The 20416-nt window shown below is 42.0% G+C and overlaps 1 protein-coding gene across 1 annotated transcript in view; it reads right to left on the bottom strand.

The window, feature by feature from the left end:
* Window positions 1–17220: 17220 nt before the first annotated feature.
* Window positions 17221–20416, bottom strand: part of LOC124711955 (glucose dehydrogenase [FAD, quinone]) — a 78938-nt gene continuing 75742 nt past the window's right edge. The window contains exon 6 of the mRNA XM_047242225.1: window positions 17221–18145. Coding sequence (XP_047098181.1) covers window positions 17636–18145 — 510 coding nt within the window. The 3' untranslated portion in view covers window positions 17221–17635. The remainder of the gene's footprint in view (window positions 18146–20416) is intronic.

Raw genomic sequence — 20416 nt, 5'->3', positions numbered from 1 at the left:
TTGGCTCAAAAAACAGTTTCTGTAGCTGCTGCTTCATCCTCTGTGTACAAAAATAATTTATTACTTCAGGTCAAGGCACATAGGCCATACGTAGACGAATGTAATCGCCACGAAAGCAGTAAAGATCAGCCTGTTCACTCTTCATCTAGAAGGTGTGGAGTTCTAGAGAAACCCTGGTCCGAACCCTGAGTATGTCTTCAGTGTTCAAAGTACCTTTCTGCCTGAAAGCAGGCTAGAACTGTTTCAACAGATACTAGAAAAACCGAGAAAGTTATTGCCTACCAAAGTTGAACCGCCAACTATCGAACTTGTATATTGTAATGGGGCGATGGTTAGTTGCGGTGACCACATTTAATGCTAATATTTTGTTGTTGTTAAGGTTAATTTATACAAATCTATTGTAGAGAACATATCACAGTAATAAAAGTAAAGCGTACCACGTGGATCAAATTTCAAATGACCCTCTAGAGTAAATTTTTATGGCGTTTACCTGCTGCCCCTCAGAGAGTTAATTTGTCCGTTTTCAGGAGCTACATGCAGATGAAGGCGTATTAGGAAGACTCAGGCACCAGATCAGCTAGCTTCTGTTTTTATTGCGTACTGTGAATGAACTGTTGTTAAATTTTTAATTTATTCCCGTTACCATAATTTCCTTTCTCTTTTATTATTTAATAGAAAAGGCAGACAAATCTCTAATCGCCGGCCGCGGCGGTCTCGCGGTTCTAGGCGCGCAGTCCGGAACTGTGCGACTGCTACGGTCGCAGGTTCGAATCCTGCCTCGGGCATGGATGTGTGTGATGTCCTTAGGTTAGTTAGGTTTAAGTAGTTCTAAGTTCTAGGGGACTGATGACCACAGCAGTTGAGTCCCATAGTGCTCAGAGCCATTTGAGCCAAATCTCTAATCTTTCATAGGAAATGAAGCATTGTATTTGATCGCTAAATGACTTAGTAAACGTGTTTACCAGACTAGGGTTGGTGGCATTTTGCAGTACGACGGACGTCCGGCGATTACAGCGGGGAACTACCCGATAGACACCAGGTGGGGGCGAACAGTGTTGGCGTTGAATAAAATATGAAGTCTCTAGCCGGTATTAAAAATTCCGCTAGATACGAGAAGTAGCGTTCACTAAGAATGCGCTAAACGTCGCTGAACTTTCTTAAGGGCAAAAATAATGTCTATTTATTTTAAGCTCTTGGTTATTGGGAGACAATAATGTACTACAAGATATTTTTAATGATAATGTTTTGCTTTTATTCTAGATATATTTTACGAAATTGTATGAAGACTAAAAATCATACTAATTTATTGATGTACGGTAGTGAAAGTGTGTTGTTATCTTTAAGAACAAAATTAGTTCTAACATATACACAGTCACAAAAACCTGGAAAAAATTAAATTCATGAACTATGCCCTTAAATGCTCCACTCAATGGAAACTGAACATTATTCGTGTCTCAGGCTTTCGATCTGAAAAATCAAAATAAAAAGGCAGCTTTTAGCCATTAAAATTTTCTAGTTGTAATTATGTACCTGAGATTATTAATAAAATAAAATATATGCACTGTGACATTTTAAATGTGTTATATTGAAAGCCCAAATAGTGAACTCATAACTCCAATTTCTATTATGAGACCAACCGTGAAATCGTGAAAAAAATCGGCTGTTCTATATAAAAAGGTCAACGCCATTCAAAAGATTCAGGGAACAGCAAATTTTTTTTATTTCACGGCTTACCTCATAGTAAAAGTTGTTCTCAGTGGCGAGTACTCCGATTGGACTTTTGCTGTAACACGTCACGGTATATGTATTACGCTACGCTTTCATAAAAAAAATATAATTACTGGCTAGGTACTTTAATCTAAAATTCAGAACCACATAAGAAGTCTGCAGGATCATTAGTTGTGTTAACTGAAGAAGAAGTCGTAGCCTCTTCAGTTTCTGCTGGTCTTCCTTTACCGACGTGGCTAACATCATCTTCTGGGAGATCATAAGTTAACCATCTCACGCTTTTAATCTTGATTTGGTTACTAATGAGAAGAAGAGAATTTACAGTTTGTTCAGAGAGTCTGCTCCGATGTTTATTTTTCAGAATATTCATGGAGCTAAATACCTCTTCTACTTCTGCGTCAGAATGTGGTAAGGATAGAACAGCAACAGCGAAAACAATTAAATCCGGAAAAGTGTTTATTCCAATCGCACTTTTATATTCGGCTACCTGAGCGCAAAAGCTGCCAGCGGCCCAACACTAGTTCTCGTCAGATCTACGCAGTTCAGTGCTTGGCCAGCAGTTGGATGGGTCACCGTCCGGGTTTGCCGACTACTGTTGTCAAGCGGAGTGCACTCGGCCCTTATGACGCCAACTGAGGAGCTGCTTGACTGAGAAGTAGAGACAGCGGTCACGAAAACTGACAGCGGCCGGGAGAACAGTGTGCCTCTCCCGGTCACGCCTCAGCGCTGATGACGACGCGACGACCAGTCGGTACCGTTGGGCCTTCGAGGCCTGTGTGGACGTGTTTGTTTTCAGCCAAAAAGCGAATAGTGTCCCCGTTTTGCGGATTCCAATCAACGAAGTGGACAGTTAGCCACTGCTGCAACATTTTGTCAGTTTTTTTCATCAGAATATCCCATCCTTTAGAAGATCAATTAACGAAGGTTCTTTTGATTGTTTCAAACTTTCTTCCTAACTCGAGAGTATAATTTTTTTCTAAAGCTTTGTAATTGCCTGGAAGTCGTGTTTGGATTTCTTCTCCTAACTTCACATTAAAATCACTGCACCGTATTTTTTAATTACTATTACTCCTGCAGTACTGACATTATGATTTGCTGGAAGTTTGTGTACATAGACTCCTGAAGATACCCGAAATTAGGCGACGGGTTTGAGGTGGTCTCTATTTTTGAGATCTGTGTTGTCTGGGTCAGTTGCTGCTGATGTCAGCACCAGAACTTTTTGGCAGACTGAATGTGGTAGCAAAGCGATCTAATAACTTAACAGTTTTATGAGGTTTGCTTTTTCGCTCTCAAAGATTTTGCTGCACCTCGCGAAGAATAGTTTTCAAAAATTACATACTAAGTCAATACTATTCATCTGAGTACACATTATAAAGCATCTCCGCTGTGTAACACAATTCTTTAGTAATCATAAAATGCAGTTTTAATTCATCTCACTGCGATAAAATTCTTGCTATAGGTGCTCTGACGGGTATGAGAACCGGGTGAAGGTTTCATGCACCATAACCTCTTATATTTCGGGCAAAGTGATTTCTAATATGTGCTTTCCTGCGATCTGTAACGACTGACCGACACAAGATATCCAAATCAGTGCGACCGGTCAGTCGAACCCAAACCTTACACTCCTTTGGCATTGTTCGGTCGAGTGGCCTTTGCAGCCTCTCCGTTTTATTCCTCCATACTAATGCTAAAATTCCAGACACTACTCTGTACTACAGAATTAGTGTCCATTCAGCGATATGTTAAATATAATCGATGGGTCACATAAATGCAGTGGTAATTCACCTCTTCGAATTGTAACAAATTTTTTCTTTTTTTTTCTTTTTGACAACCGTTGCTGTTACGTACATCCGAAGGACAGGAGACTAGGGTGGCAATTTGTATTTTAACACAGACTATTTTCGTACGGAGATCAGCGTTCGCCATAAACTGTACATTCTGACAGTACAAAGCCTATTTTAGCCTTCCTTTCGGATCATTGGTGCCCCTACTCTCAGGAAATTTCAAATATCTCGAACAATTGTTTTAAGCCAGTTCAAGAGTGTCCCTTTATTGAAAGAGAAAGCTTGGTTGCTAATAGAATTTCTACGCCTAAGCGTTACTTAGCTAGATGGCAAGCTGCCCTTACGTGCCGTTACGGCCCACTAAAAGGTGAAATTACGCCGACTGCTGCCGAAAGAGGAGTTTTTAATTAACTGAGAATCGCCTGTATTAAATTCCGAGTGTCTCTCCCAAGAGTAGTTTTTACTGTTATTTTATGAACTCTATGGCTACAACGGTATCAAATTCGTCCGGTACAATATTCAATTCAAGCATATGTTGCGAAAATTGGAAATTGACCCTGAATAACGAAAACTGTGATGTCATCCACATGAATGCTAAAAGAAACCCGTTAAACTTTGGTTGCACCATAAATCAGTCAAATCTAAGTGCCGTAAATTCAAATAAATACCTAGGAAATACAATTAACAACAACTCAAATAGGAAGGAACACAGAGGAAATGTTGTGGGGAAGGCTAACCAAAGACTGCGTTTTATTGGCAGGACGCTTAGGAAATGTAACAGAGCTACTAGGGAGGCTGCCTACACTATGCTTGTCCGCCCTCTTTTAGAATACTGCTGCACTGTGTGGGATCCTTATCAGATAGGATTGACAGAGTACATCGAGAAGTTCAAAGAAGGGCAGCACGTTCTGTATTATCGCGAAATAGGGGATAAACTGGCTAAACAAGAGGTTGTACAGAGTTTCAGGGAGAGCATAAGGGAACAATTGACAGGAATGGGGGAAAGAAATACAGTAGAAGAATGGGTAGCTCTGAGGGATGAAGTAGTGAAGGCAGCAGAGGATCAAGTAGGTAAAAAGACGAGGGCTCGTAGAAATCCTTGGGTAACAGAAGAAATATTGAATTTAATTGATGAAAGGAGAAAATATAAAAATGCAGTAAATGAAGCAGACAAAAAGGAATACAAACGTCTCAAAAATGAGATTGACAGGAAGTGCAAAATGGCTAAGCAGGGATGGCTAGAGGACAAATGTAAGGATGTAGAGGCTTATCTCACTGGGGGTAAGATAGATACTGCCTACAGGAAAATTAAAGAGACCTTTGGAGAAAAGAGAACCACTTGTATGAATATCAAGAGCTCAGATGGAAACCCAGTTCTAAGCAAAGAAGGGAAAGCAGAAAGGTGGATGGAGTATATAGAGGGTCTATACAAGGGCGATGTACTTGAGGACAATATTATGGAAATGAAAGAGGATGTAGATGAAGGTGAAATGGGAGATATGATACTGCATGAAGAGTTTGACAGAGCACTGAAAGAACTGAGTCGAAACAAGGCCCCGGGAGTAGATAACATTCCATTAGAACTACTGACAGCCTTGGGAGAGCCAGTCCTGACAAAACTGTACCATCTGGTGAGCAAGACGTATGAGACAGGCGAAATACCCTCAGACTTCAAGAAGAATATAATAACTCAAATCCCAAAGAAAACAGGTGTTGACAGACGTGAAAATTACCGAACTATCAGTTTAATAAGGCACAGCTGCAAAATACTAACGCGAATTCTTTACAGACGAATGGAAAAACTAGTAGAAGCCGACCTAGGGGAAGATCAGTTTGGATTCCGTAGAAATGTTGGAACACGTGAGGCAATACTAACCCTACGACTTATCTTAAAAAATAGATTAAGAAAAGGCAAACCTACGTTTCTAGAAATTGTAGACTTAGAGAAAGCTTTTGACAATGTTGACTAGAATACTCTCTTTCAAATTCTGAAGGTGGCAGGGGTAAAATACAGGGAGCGAAAGGCTCTTTACAATTTGTACAGAAAACAGATGGCAGTTATAAGAGTCGAGGGGCATGAAAGGGAAGCAGCGGTTGGGAAGGGAGTGAGACAGGGTTGTAGCCTATCCCCGATGTTAATCAATCTGTATATTGTGCAAGCAGTGAAGGAAACAAAAGAAAAATTCGGAGTAGGTATTAAAATCCATGGAGAAGAAATAAAAACCTTGAGGTTTGCCGATGACATTGTAATTCTGTCAGAGACAGCAAAGGACGTGGAAGAGCAATTGAACCGAATGGATAGCGTCTTGAAAGGAGGATATAAGGTGAACATCAACAAAAGCAAAAAGAGGATAATGGAATGTAGTCAAATTAAGTCGGGAGATGCTGAGGGCATTAGATTAGGAAATGAGACACTTAAAGTAGTAAAGGAGTTTTGCTATTTGGGGAGCAAAATAACTGATGATGGTCGAAGTAGAGAGGATATAAAATGTAGACTGGCAATGGCAAGGAAAGCGTTTCTGAAGAAGAGAAATTTGTTAACATCGAGTATAGATTTAAGTGTCAGGAAGTCATTTCTGAAAGTATTTGTATGGAGTGTAGCCATGTATGGAAGTGAAACATGGACGATAAATAGTTTGGGCAAGAAGAGAATAGGAGATTTCGAAATGTGGTGCTACAGAAGAATGCCGAAGATTAGATGGGTACATCACATAAGTAATGAGGGGGTATTGAATAGAATTGGGGAGAAGAGGATCTTGTGGCACAACTTGACTAGAAGAAGGGATCGATTGGTAGGACATGTTCTGAGGCATCAAGGGATCACCAATTTAGCATTGGAGGGTAAAAATCGTAGAGGGAGACCAAGAGATGAATACACCAAGCAGATTCAAAAGGATGTAGGTTGCAGTAGGTACTGGGAGATGATGAAGCTTGCGCAGGATAGAGTAGCATGGAGAGCTGCATCAAACCAGTCTCAGGACTGAAGACCACAACAACACAAACAGGGGAGAGTCACTGAAATGATACAAAATTTGGGGTGGACATCATTAAAGCAAACGCGTTTTTTGTTGCGGCGGCATCTTCTCACGAAATTCGAATCACCAACTTTCCCCTCCGAATGCGAAAATATTTTGTTGACGCCGACCTACATAGGAAGAAACGATGACGATGATAAAATAAGGGAAATGAGAGCTCGCACGGAAAGATATAAGTGTTCGTTCTTTCCGAGCGCTGTGTGAGATTGGAACAATACGGAAGGTGGTTCGACGAACCCTCTGCCAGGCATTTAAATGTGATTTGCGGAGTATCGATGTAGATGTAGATATTACCTGACAATCAATAGCGCCCTAATTAGTGCTTCCAGACGAGAGATTTTGTCTCGGACTTTACTCCAAGCTGTCGGAGTCCCACATTGACGAGGAATTCGTTAATCGATCGAATTAGCGTTTCGTAACCTACTTTCCTGACCGATTTTCGGTTAATTTCAGCCTGGTATCTGCTTTTTCTACAAATACTTACGTATGTTCGTTCCATTTTACGTCGCTCTCGACGGTCACTCCCAGGTATTCCAAGGTTCTTACTATTTCCAGTATCTTGTTACCAATAGTGTAACCGAACAGTAATTGGCCTTTTCACTGTTGTTTATCTTGAGAGTTGTGAAAGCTGGTCCTTAAAGTTAAAAAGTCGAAGTCGGAAAGTCAATATCAGATGGATTGATGCAAGGCAGGCTCTCCAGTGAAAGAGGATAAACGATTTGATAATAGATACTTGGAATTTCCGAAGCGTCATCCGTCAAGGGACCACTATGGTAGTAGCTTCAGAGGTAAAACATTATAAGACAGATGCAGCGTCATTGCGCTGAACTAGATGGATAGGTGAAGGGTACGCGCATCATACAGCAACTTTCATATAGCAACACTTTAATATTCTACGCAGATGGATCCAAATAAAACAGTTTTGCCGTCAGTAATAGCGCGGCAAACCAAATAAAGGAGCTCAAATTTGTGACCAAGTGTTTGTCACACATTGTAATCGAACGAAAAAGCTGTGACGTAACCCTCATCAATGTTCACACCCCTACTGAGAACAAGGTAGGTGTTCTTAGAAACAGATAGATAGTGTTTACGAAGAAGTCCCCAAAATGAACAAACATGTAGTTTAACGCGTAAGTAGGCAAACGAAGTATCTGTTCTCCGCCTACAGGAAAGTGCAGCTTGCATGATGAAACCAACGATAACGGCTTCGGGATGACATTTTCCGCTATAAAGAACGTGGTTATCAGCTCAACGACACTCTCTCATGAGAAAATTCATCTCGGATTGTGGTGTTCATCGGACGGGAAAACCATCAGTCAGACAGATCATGTAGTGATTGATACGCAACACAGCTAATAGTGAAAGACGTTGTAGCCCGACGAGGATTGTGAGACAGACCAGTTCTTCGTGCAAGCAGAACTAAACATAGAAAAGGTCAGAACTGATAAGAAAACTACATTCGGGGGTTTGTGTGGAAAATCTAAAAAGTGCGGGGAAGACGGGAAGAGTATGGGTTAGAAATAAATAATATTTTCGATTTGCTAGTAAATGCAGATGACGAAGACGTGGAGAAAGTGTGGCACACTATTAAGACAGCCACGACAGAGGCTGCGAATGAAGTGCTAGGTAGAAAGAAAAAAATAGGGAAAAACATAATTTGATGAGAAGTGCGAAGATGTAGGTACGAGAAAAAGAAAGCGCGAGAGTTATGGCTTTAGAACGCAGATAGTGAAACACTGACGAAAACATATCAAGAAGAGCGCAGAGAGACAAGACAACTGAGAACTGAAAACAGAAAGTACCTAACAAAAATTCGTGAAAATGTGGAATTGTATAGCCGCATTCCGAACAGAGGCAGATTTCTCCAGACTGTGAAAACAGAGGAAAAGTTTAAATGCCAAAAGTGAGTACATCACTGACAAAATGGAAACTTGATTATCGACGCTAAACCAGTCTTAGAGCGATGGAAAGAATATTTCACCGAGCTACTCAACTGCCGAACATAAAGCAGTTTCAATGAAAACCAAGAAGAAACAAATGAGACAGAGATCGACATGACGGAGGAAGATGTAGTGAAAACCTCATGCCATATGAAAAGCAATAAAGTACCAGGAGAGGATATGGTATGGGCAGAAAGTATGGGGGAAGCGGACTGCAGACTGAACTTCGGGGGACTGAGGCGTTGGCAGCCAGCTGTCATTTGTCCAGTACACAAGAGAGGAAGCAAAATAGGCTTCTCAAACTACCGAGGAATAGTTTACGTGATGTGTCATACAAGAACCTTTCTATGCTTAATTTAGAAGAGATAAAACCATTTGCATAAAATGTCGTTGGAGTTTATCAGACTGCATTCCATCCACACTGTTGAACTAGGCAAATTCTTGAGAAATATTGGGAAAGAGAGATAGAAAGATCAGGTACTGTGCACATATTTTCAAAGAACTTACGACAGTATTCATCGCAGTTGATTCTATTAAAACTTCAACGAGTTCCGAAACCTAAATTAAATCAGTAAAATGATTAGAGTAAATAGAATGAATCAGGAGCGGTGGCGCGGACTGTTGGACTCGTTTTAACATACACAATTAGTTACAATTTTTACATTCATAGAGATTAGCTGCTGCTGCTACGGTACTTCTTCTTCTAAACGCCCTCCTGACCTTCTTCTTGCTTCTGTGCTTTACGTGAACTCATCTTTATCTGTCCTGCTTCCCACGTATCGGAACGTGTATGTCCTTGTATTCTGTTTCCCACGAGTGACATTTAGTCGTCCTCCAAGTCCACCCGTGACGCTATCTTCTTATTTAGCCTACGCCGATATCTTAAATTACACCCGGCACAAGATACCTTACAAGCAGGAGGAAACGCAGTTCTTGTTCACTTTCGGCTATGTATCATCGCTACAGCCTCACTGTTGTGCTAAGTATCTCTTCCTAATATACAGGGTGGTCCATTGACAGTGACAGGGCCAAATATTTCACGAAATATGCACCAAACGAAAAAACTACAAAGAACGAAACTCGTCTAGCTTGAAGGGGGAAACCAGATGGCGCTACGTTTGGCCCGCTAGATGGCGCTGCCATAGGTCAAACGGATTTCAACTGCATTTTTAAAAATAGGAACTCCCATTTTTATTACATATTCGTGTAGTACGTAAAGAAATATGAATGTTTTAGTTGGACCACTTCTTTCGCTTTGTGACTGATGGCGCTGTAATAGTCACATACGTATAAGTACGTGGTATCACATAACATTCCGCCAGTGCAGACTGTATTTGCTTCGTGATATATTACCCGTGTTAAAATGGACCGTTTACCAATTGCGGAAAAGATCGATATCGTGTTCAAGTATGACTATTGTGATCAAAATGCCCAACGGGCGTGTGCTATGTATGCTGCTCGGTATCCTGGACGACATCATCCAAGTGTCCGGACCGTTCGCCGGATACTTACGTTATTTAAGGAAACAGGAAGTGTTCAGCCACATGTGAAACGTCAACCACGACCTGCAACAAATGATGATGCCCCAGTAGGTGTTTTAGCTGCTGCCGCGGCTAATCCGCACATCAGTAGCACACAAATTTCGCGAGAATCGGGAATCTCAAAAACGTCGGTGTTGAGAATGCGCCGGCCGAAGTGGCCGTGCGGTTAAAGGCGCTGCAGTCTGGAACCGCAAGACCACTACGGTCGCAGGTTCGAATCCTGCCTCGGGCATGGATGTTTGTGATGTCCTTAGGTTAGTTGGGTTTAACTAGTTCTAAGTTCTAGGGGACTAATGACCTCAGCAGTTGAGTCCCATAGTGCTCAGAGCCATTTGAACCATTTTGTTGAGAATGCCACATCAACATCGATTGCACCCGTACCATATTTCTATGCACCAGGAATTGCATGGCGACGACTTTTAACGTCGTGTACAGTTCTGCCACTGGGCACAAGAGAAATTACGGGACGATGACAGATTTTTTGCACGCGTTCTATTTAGCGACGAAGCGTCATTCACCAACAGCGGTAACGTAAACCGGCATAATATGCACTATTGAGCAACGGATATCCAGGATGGCTGCGACAATTGGAACATCAGGGACCTTGGCAGGTTAATGTATGGTGCGGCATTATGGGAGGAAGGATAATTGGCCCTCATTTTATCGATGGCAATCTAAATGGTGCAATGTATGCTGATTTCCAACGTAATGTTCTACCGATGTTACTACAAGATGTTTCACTGCATGAGACAATTGCGATGTACTTCCAACATGATGGACGTCCGGCACATAGCTCGCGTGCGGTTGAAGCGGTATTGAATAGCATATTTCATGACAGGTAGAAGCACCATACCATGGCACGCATGTTCACCGGATCTGACGTCCCCGGATTTCTTTCTGCGGGGAAAGTTGAAGGATATTTGCTATCGTGATCCACCGACAATGCCTGACAACATGCGTCAGCGCATTGTCAATGCATGTGCGAACATTGCGGAAGGCGAACTACTCGCTGTTGAGAGGAATGTCGTTACACGTATTGCCAAATGCATTGAGGTTGACGGACATCATTTTGAGCATTTACTGCATTAACGTGGTATTTACAGGTAATTATGCTGCAACAGCATGCGTTCTCAGAAATGATACGTTCACAAAGGTACATGTATCACATTGGAACAACCGAAATAAAATGTTCAAACGTACCTACGTTCTGTATTTTAATTTAAAAACCCTACCTGTTACCAACTGTTCGTCTAAAATTGTGAGCCATATGTTTGTGACTATTACAGCGCCATCTATCACAAAGCGAAAAAAATGGTCCAACTAAAACACATTCATATTTCTCTACGTACTACACGAATATGTAATAAAAAATGGGGGTTCCTATTTTCAGAAACGCGGTTGATATCCGTTTGACCTATGGCAGCGCCATCTAGCGGGCCAACCAAAGCGCCATCTGGTTTGCCCCTTCAAGCTAGACAAGTTTCGTTCTTTTTAGTTTTTTCGTTTGACGCATATTTCGTGAGATATTTGGCCCGGTCACGATCAATGGACCACCCTGTATATAACAGTCCTTGACTTCCCTAATTCCCTTTCTGGGGAGGGAAAATAAACGATTACTCTATGGGGAAAAACCCGACGCAGGCATATTGTACCGCAAAGCACTTTTACACCACTAGTATCCGCTAGAGAGACTAATGAACTCTTCGTTTACACTCGCATAATGTAGTCTAATGCGAACCAAAACAGTTCCTTGCTCTCATGAATTTTCTTACAACCTGCTAATATTAACTATTTCTTGGCAATTTATACAAGGCTATCTTTAATTATGTACAAAACATTTTACATACTTCCTTACGCAGTCTGGTGTGTATACATAAATACACACAGGTGTGTTTGTCTGTTTTAAAGAAACTGAAGTACGAAACCAAGTAGTAGTATTGTAGCAGGTGTGGACTGAAGAAATTGCCGAATGACATTCTTATCTGCCTTTGAGAAACGGTAGTAGCCTCCTGAAAGGGACTTAATATTTTGCCAGTCTCGTTGAGAGTCACAGTTCTGATGACAGTAAGAGTGAATAGAAATGTTAAACATACTCTCGCAAACCTAAAGTGTAAGTACGCTATTTTTTAAACTCGTATTCCTCTCAGTATTTTTGGAAATCGAAAAAGTGATGTTTTTGACAGCTGCTCCAATTAATGGTGCCATAGTACCGCATTTTTATTTTGAATGTGCTTCTGCACTTCAATTACAGAACGTACAATCGTTTCGCAGGTTTATACAGGTCAGCTGCTTGGCGGCACTGCAGTAGCGAACCTGCAGAAGTGTGGGAGCTTCGTGACTCAACAATGAGTGAGAGCAAGAATAATATACTGGAACTGGACTGTTTTGAATGTCATGTTCATTTTAGTTACGTATGTCGACGTGTTGCGGTGTCGTTACAGCTGTTCACAAATTACGAGTTTTGACTGCGTAACGATGTTATTGTGTGGAATTAATGCAGTTACAAAAACATAATCATGGAAATGCCGCCTAAAAGAAAGGCCTGCAGCCAGAATTGTCGATTGTGAAAACTACTTGGAGTTCAAACATGGGTTAAAGCCTGTGGCAGGTAATTCAGCTAAGCCTATTGTAGCTATTGCCACTCCCAAACGTACGCAAAAATTTACAATGTGAGCAAGCATTTGTAAGTGAAGAAACATAAAGCAAAATATGAAGTAAGAAACTGAAACTATCTCCACTACCGGTGAAAAAATGTAATTCTTGTGCAATAGCTGGGTGTGCATTACCTTTGTACATTGCTGAACACAGATCAGTTTCCAACATCGATCACTTGAATGATGTGTGTAAAAAATGCTTTAAGGATTCTAATCCGACAGATAACACGAAAATACACGGGACCAAATGCACAGAGCTAATAAATAATATTCTAGTACCTCATGTCAATAAAAAAAAACTCTTTCGTGATCAAAAACATAGTTTATTATTAGATGAATCGACAGAGTTAAGCATCACGAAATTTGTCGTGTTCGTCGTTAGATATTTTAGCTTAAAACAAAAAAAGTACTGTCTGCATTTTTAACTTTGCAGTGTCTGGACTGGAATCAGCACTGATAACAGCATTTAAAAGCTCATGACGTCAAACTACAAAATGTAATTGCAACATGAACTGATAATGCAGCAGTCATGACTGATTCCAGGCACAGCGTGAGTACAACGCAAGGTGGTCTGCCACACCTGATTTTGATATCTTGTGTCGGTCTCTCATTACAGATCGCAGGAATGCACACATCAGAAATCGTTTTGCCCGAAATATAAGAGGTTATGGTGCGCTAAGTCGGGAATGTAAAGGGACTTACTTTATACAGCCTCAATCAAAGCAAGACTACCTCTAGCCACGAGTAGTGCGACAATGCTCCTGCAGGCACTCCCGGGAGATTATGCCCACATAACAATTTTTTCTTTCTTTCTTTCTTTCTTTCTTCCTTCCTTTCTTTCTTTATTTATTTTTTGAAGAAGTTGATACCGAGCTCTAAACTGTTGTATGAAGACCAATGATGAAAGGTGAACCTCCTGACATTTCTACACTTTCAGTCAGGGGCGTCAGTTATTCAGTAACTCGCTATAGATTAACGTAATTTTCGTGTCTCTGTAACGCACAGAGAAGATTGAATGCGTTGATAATTTTAAAATGCCTACATAAACTATGCCAGCCACTGGAGCAATGGCTAAATATCTACATCTACATCTACATCTATACTCCGCGAGCCACCTTACGGTGTGTGGCGGAGGGTACTTATTGTACCACTATCTGATCCCCCCTTCCCTGTTCCATTCACAAATTGTGCGTGGGAAGAACGACTGCTTGTAAGTCTCCGTATTTGCTCTAATTTCTCGGATCTTTTCGTTGTGATCATTACGCGAGATATATGTGGGCGGTAGTAATATGTTGCCCATCTCTTCCCGGAATGTGCTCTCTCGTAATTTCGATAATAAACCTCTCCGTATTGCGTAACGCCTTTCTTGAAGTGTCCGCCACTGGAGCTTGTTCAGCATCTCCGTAACGCTCTCGCGCTGACTAAATGTCCCCATGACGAATCGCGCTGCTTTTCGCTGGATCATGTCTATCTCTTCTATTAATCCAACCTGGTAAGGGTCCCATACTGATGAGCAATACTCAAGAATCGGACGAACAAGCGTTTTGTAAGCTACTTCTTTCGTCGATGAGTCACATTTTCTTAGAATTCTTCCTATGAATCTCAACCTGGCGCCTGCTTTTCCCACTATTTGTTTTATGTGATCATTCCACTTCAGATCGCTCCGGATAGTAACTCCTAAGTATTTTACGGTCGTTACCGCTTCCAATGATTTACCACCTATGGCATAATCGTACTGGAATGGATTTCTGCCCCTATGTATGCGCATTATATTACATTTATCTACGTTTAGGGAAAGCTGCCAGCTTTGTCCTGCATAAATTGCGTCACACAACGGGCAGATCTTGACGCTGAGAATGTCGTCTACCAAAAAGACGACGTCAAAAGGATGAAATGACGTGTCTCGTGAAGGAACACTATTACGATGATCATTTCGCCGACTGCCTTGCCAGCGCGGTTGACTGCGATGCGAAGGACCGGCTACAAGATGTTATCTGCTTTGTGACTAGGCGCTGGGTTACCGTTATCACCATTTGATCATCATTGCTCACGTCGCCGAGGTGGCCTCAAAGAAAAAGTAGTGCATACGCGGCCGAACAACCCCAGAAGAGGTCTCCCGACCAAAAATGCCATACGATCGTTTCTTCCTCACTGTGGCTTTATTTGCTGAATTTTTCATGTAAACGTATAAGACGCCTCAGATCTTAAAAACAGCAGAAGTAAAAACATGAAAAACTTTCCAGCGGAACGTTCTAAAACAGATGTATTTTAACTGATTCAGTAATCGTAAACGCATAAACCATGTATGGTCTCGTAATTGTCCCACCTAAATAATGTTTCGTTGTTCTGGGACGCACAGAAGTTATTTTCATTTCCGAAAGCAGAAGATACAGTGACATCAGATGAAAGTAAACTTAAATTCTGAAGCAAGAGAACTTTTATAGAGGGTTAAAGACGACAACACAGACCATGTCAGAAACTTCACGTGTACCGCCTGCTAATCTTACGTGGCACAATTACACAAAAACACATGACTGCCACAGTCCAGTCATGAACTGATGATGCCAGAAATTATTGGCTCTATCACGTGTAGCTATCTGGAAAGCCAGTAAAGTAAAAAGCGATTCAAATATAAAGGTAATGAGACGCTCGCTAAATCGTAATTTGTATTTCACGCAACTACTTGTAACTTCCCGTCATGGATTTCTGTAATCTATGAGAGATTAAAACGAGTTTACTATACAATATTTGCGAATTTTTGTTGAATGACGTAAATCTGTATTGTATATATTTATTTCTTATTATTATAGGAAATGAAAGATTAATAGACAAATCACAAAAAAATTTACACACAATAGATCTCTCTTTTTTTCCTTCAGTGAAGCATGGCATTGCCATCCGTGGCTGGTCCACGAGTGAAATAACAGATTTTCGACCACATCTCACAAAATCACTTAACAATTACACATCACCAGCATTGCCAACAGTCCTGATTGAAAATATAATACATTTCATTTTTTGGTTAGGAAATGGAAGGGATCGTAAAATAGTTTTTGTAATTCTAATTCATATAAAAATATGAAATATATTTCCACAAAACTGCATGAAATTTGCCAAATACAACTGTGTTAATCGGTGATAATATCTGACAAACTTTGTAGGCGCACAATGCATCCCTAGGAAATGCAGTCAAATCTTCATGATATTAAAACACAGACATAGCACCAGTTTTCAGCTTTGCACGAATACAGATATTAAAAATTGATATATATTTACTTTTTGATTTGTTACATATGAACAGTTATCCCAGGATTTTAGGAGCTGTTTCTTACACAAGGGTAAATGATATTAAGGAAAACGAATACATGAAAATATTCTAATAGTCTCCTTCTAGATAATTATTCCTATGTGCCTGATCAATCCATTCAAGTATTATATACGAAATAATTAGTAGTCTTTGGTGAGCTTTTTCAAGTCCTAGTCTAGATTGGGACAAAAATTAAAATCGATTTATATTTATTTTATTATTATGTGTCAATGTACGATAGCAGACGTAAAACAACACAGCATACTATCGTATCAGTTCTCCAGTATAAAGTTAGTAGTTAGGAACTAAGATACAGAACTTATGAAAAATTAATAAATAATTAAGAAATAAATTTTTATAAATTTTCTCCCCTGTAATCAAATACAATTTTCAAGAAATATAATGACTTTCCGATATTTCTCTCCTTTTTGCCTTCCTGGACTATATTTGTAAATCATAAAACAACAGAATCATTTAAATCAAAATCGAGGATCTCTCATTCAGTAAGTCATGAAAGTGGTGATGTGAGAACCTTCTAAAGAGAAGGGAAAGGAGAATATGGACTTAAATGAAAACGTATTGTCTAACACCATAACACAATCAGGTAGCTCGCCGTCGGTGCATAATTGTCAAGTATATGGGCTCAAAATGCACAGGATGACAGTTTGAAGTGTATTTCCTATTGAAGCAATATCTTCACATTAGGAACATACATATTTCAAATTCAAACTACTAATATGCAAGAAGTAATTTTCAAAGTTTATAGTACACTGTTATTTTACTTCTAGACGCTTAGGGTACCAAACAGACGCTAAGGGCAGTTATTAAAGAATAAATATATGTACACCTGAACTGCATTAAGAGTGTGTGGATGTACTGACAAACTTGTGCAGAAAAAGGCCATAAGGCCTCAGCAGATACTGATAAATAAACAGTTCGCATTTCTGGGCAAACGCTTCGATACTGTAGCATTCTAGCAAGACGCAACTGTATAAAACCGAAATTGAGGACTTACGGCTGGGAATAGCTGAATGTGGTCTTTTTGGAACATTAGCAGTAACATAATTAAAACCTTCATATTTGCAATCTGTGCACGATTTAAACCAACGAGAAACATTCTTACATTTTCGTTATGTATGGACGAAAATAATCAGGACGCTGCATTTTTATTAAAGCTCGTTTGATTTTTCTTTTATATTCTTAAACGGGTACGACAGGTGCTGATGCACAAACACGAAGTCCACGGCCAACCGTAATTTCAATTAAGTCTTCCTTACGGTCACATTCATTAATTTGTTTGTATTGCAAATGGTTACCACTTGGGAATCATTTCATCACGTATGAGAATCTGTTACAATTAATCTGTTGTTGAAAGATGCGAAGCGAAATTGTACTCCGTATATAGAAGCCTACAGACAACCTACGGTCTAATAAACCTTTCCCGAACTGTAACAGAAGGCTGAATCATTTCCACACAGACGTCTCTCACGTTCGAAACTCTCGTCTCGGTTCTGACCACTTCCCAGAGATTAGTACGCTACGTGCAGCCTGTCCGTGCAGACCACGTCGGTCTTCAGGAAGAATGTTCGCGCTTTCGTCTGAGGTAGAGCGTTGTACGGAAGCGAGAGATCCGCAGGCGTGGCGGGTCACCTGACCGGCTGGTCGGCCGCGGTCTGGTTGGCGCCCCGCTTGCCCCTGGGCAGCCACGCCTGCTTGACGAGGTCGGCGGCCTTCTCTGCGACCATGATGACGGGCGCGTTGATGTTGCCGCTGGGGATGGTGGGGAAGACGGAGGCGTCGACGACGCGCAGCCCCGACACGCCGCGCACGCGCAGCTGCTCGTCGACGACGGCCAGCGGGTCGGCGGCGGGCCCCATCTTGCACGTGCCCGACATGTGGTAGATGGTCATGGTGTACTGGCGCACCACGCACTCCCAGTACTCGTCGGTGAAGGGCGGCAGGTGGCGGCAGCCCAGCACCGGCACGCGGTGGAAGCGCGCGCCGAAGCGCCGCAGCGCCGCCGTCTCGGCCAGCGCCAGCGCCATCTTGACGCCCTCGCGCAGCACCGCCACGTCGTGCGGGTGCGTCAGGTAGTTGTGGAACATGAGCGGGTAGCGCAGCGGGTCCGCGCTCGCCAGCCGCACGCGCCCGCGGCTCTGCAACACGTCGCGACGAGTGGGCGCCTCAACGTAAGTGCTGGTGCTAGCCGAGCATCTGCGTTAGACCGCGAGTGACAACTGTGCAGTCCAGAATGAGATTTTCACTCTGCAGCGGAGTGTGCGCTGATGTGAAACTTCCTGGCAGATTAAAACTGTGTGCCGGACCGACACTCGAACTCGGGACCTTTGCCTTTCGCGGCCAAGAGCTCTACCAACTGTGTGTCAGTGTCTTCAAAACGTTGCAAGTGTCAACCGTGGTAAGAACAGTGAACTTCGTAGTTCTGAGTGCATTATGTTAAAGCTACATGAATTAGAACGTGGAAAAATTGTTGGTGTTCGTATTGCATCGTCGGAGTCTTTCGCAGCGCCATGCTTCAATACAATCTTCTCGGTTTACAAGCTGCGTCATTTCAAATAGCACAATCGAGCTTCCAACAGCTGTCTCCGCTGTCGTCATCAGGAGCTGAAATCGCTAACTGCCAGGGATGGCACGGTGTTCTGCGTATATAGATGTAATGGAGCTCCTGGAGCCTTCCAGAGAGTGTCGGAGTGCCGCATGCGCGGAATGTAAACTGGCCAGCTCCAAATGTCAGCGCAAGCGGCTGGTGCCACGGCTGAAACTGTCGCTCCCGCGTCCCTACAAGCGTAAAGCCTACGTCTTTACTTTCGCTTTATGTCGAAATCCCACCTCCATGTCCTACTAACTGTGTATCCCTGGACTCTGTTAAAATCGTTGCTGTTTATTCTAATTTCGGCCGCTTCTTTGATACTCGAATCTCAGTATAACGTGGTTTGAGCCAAAACTCTCGTTTTTTAAAACTTCCTTTCGTGCCCGTCTTCTAGGCAATGTTCAGCCGCGGCCGATTTCTCGCGACCACGCCATACTGGGATTTTGTCATCAAAGAAGCGGCCGGAATTTGAATAAACAGCAACAATTGCAACAGAGACCAGAGTTTCAAACTTATTAGGGCACGGAGGTGGGCTCTGGACATTGAGTGAAAGCACGACGTAGGCTCGACGCTTGTAGGGACGCGGGAGAGGCGGTTTGAGACGCGGCGCAGGTCGCAGGCCGCTCGCGCCACCTAACGCCACTCCGTCCCGCGGTGGGAAGGAGTCTCTCTTAGGAGCTGACCAACCATTCCGGCCCTCTGTGCAAAGTTCCAGAAGCTCCATTACCTGGTGGCTTGTAAAGCGAAAATATGTTACTGGTGTTCGTACTGTAACACGACAACACAGTGCCTAATAATTTTTTCGTATTCTGTAACCATAATGTAACTATGACGTAATTTTGTCATACAGGGTGACAGTTACTGAACTATATATATGAAAAAGAAACGACAATTAGTTACGAACTACGCCGTGCACACACTTTATACAACATGTAAACGTCACTGCAGATATTCAGATTTAGGTTATGACGTGTCCGATATGCCTGCCAACATTGGCGATGATTCCGCGAAGACAAATAACGAAATTCTGCGTGGCCCGCTCAAGTGTCGGAACATCCATGCTGTCGATTACCTTCTCAATGGCTGTTTTCAGATCAGAAATGGTTTCGGGAGTGTTGCTGCGCATCTTGTCTTTAATATAGCATGTGTTCAGATCCGGACAATATCACGGCCAATCGAGGCCCATGCCAGTGTCCTCTGGCTATCCTAGAGCCAGAATGCGGTCCCCAAAGTGCTCCTCCAGGACATTAAACACTCTCCTGCTTCGTAGGGGTTGATCTCCGTCTTGCATGACCCACATCTTATCGAAACCATCGTAACTAGATAATGGAGATGAAATCATCTTCCAAAACTTTCACGTACGCACTGTGCCATAAAGAAATGTCGCCTGGATTATCCTGTGACTGGCCACTACACACCGCACAGTCATCCGTTGAGGATGAACAGACTTCTCAGTTGCGAAATTCGGATTTTCAGTCCCCCAAATGCGCCACTTTTGCCTTCTGACGAACCCATACACATGGAAGCGGGCTGCACGTGCGCGCGTGTATACTAACTCCCAGCACGCCCCGCGGCAAATCGTGCAGTTTAAGCGTCCTAAGGCAAACCGTTCACAAGTTATGACAATTTTATTTCATATAGTTCAATAACTGTCATCCTGTATATACCTTTTCTTATTTTATTATTGTTGCCATATAATTAAATGCCAAAAGACTAATTCAAACGAACAAATTAAAAAAGAATGTTGTAGTAATGATGTAGTATAAACACTGGCCTAGTCAAGGGAGTTTGCTGCTGTATACAGCTAAAGACATTTCAA

The sequence above is a fragment of the Schistocerca piceifrons genome, chromosome 8 (genome assembly GCF_021461385.2).
Source record: "Schistocerca piceifrons isolate TAMUIC-IGC-003096 chromosome 8, iqSchPice1.1, whole genome shotgun sequence".
Taxonomy (NCBI): Eukaryota; Metazoa; Arthropoda; class Insecta; order Orthoptera; family Acrididae; genus Schistocerca; species Schistocerca piceifrons.
The sequence above is the reverse complement of the archived record's forward strand: the minus strand, read 5'-3'. Positions and strand labels throughout refer to the sequence as shown.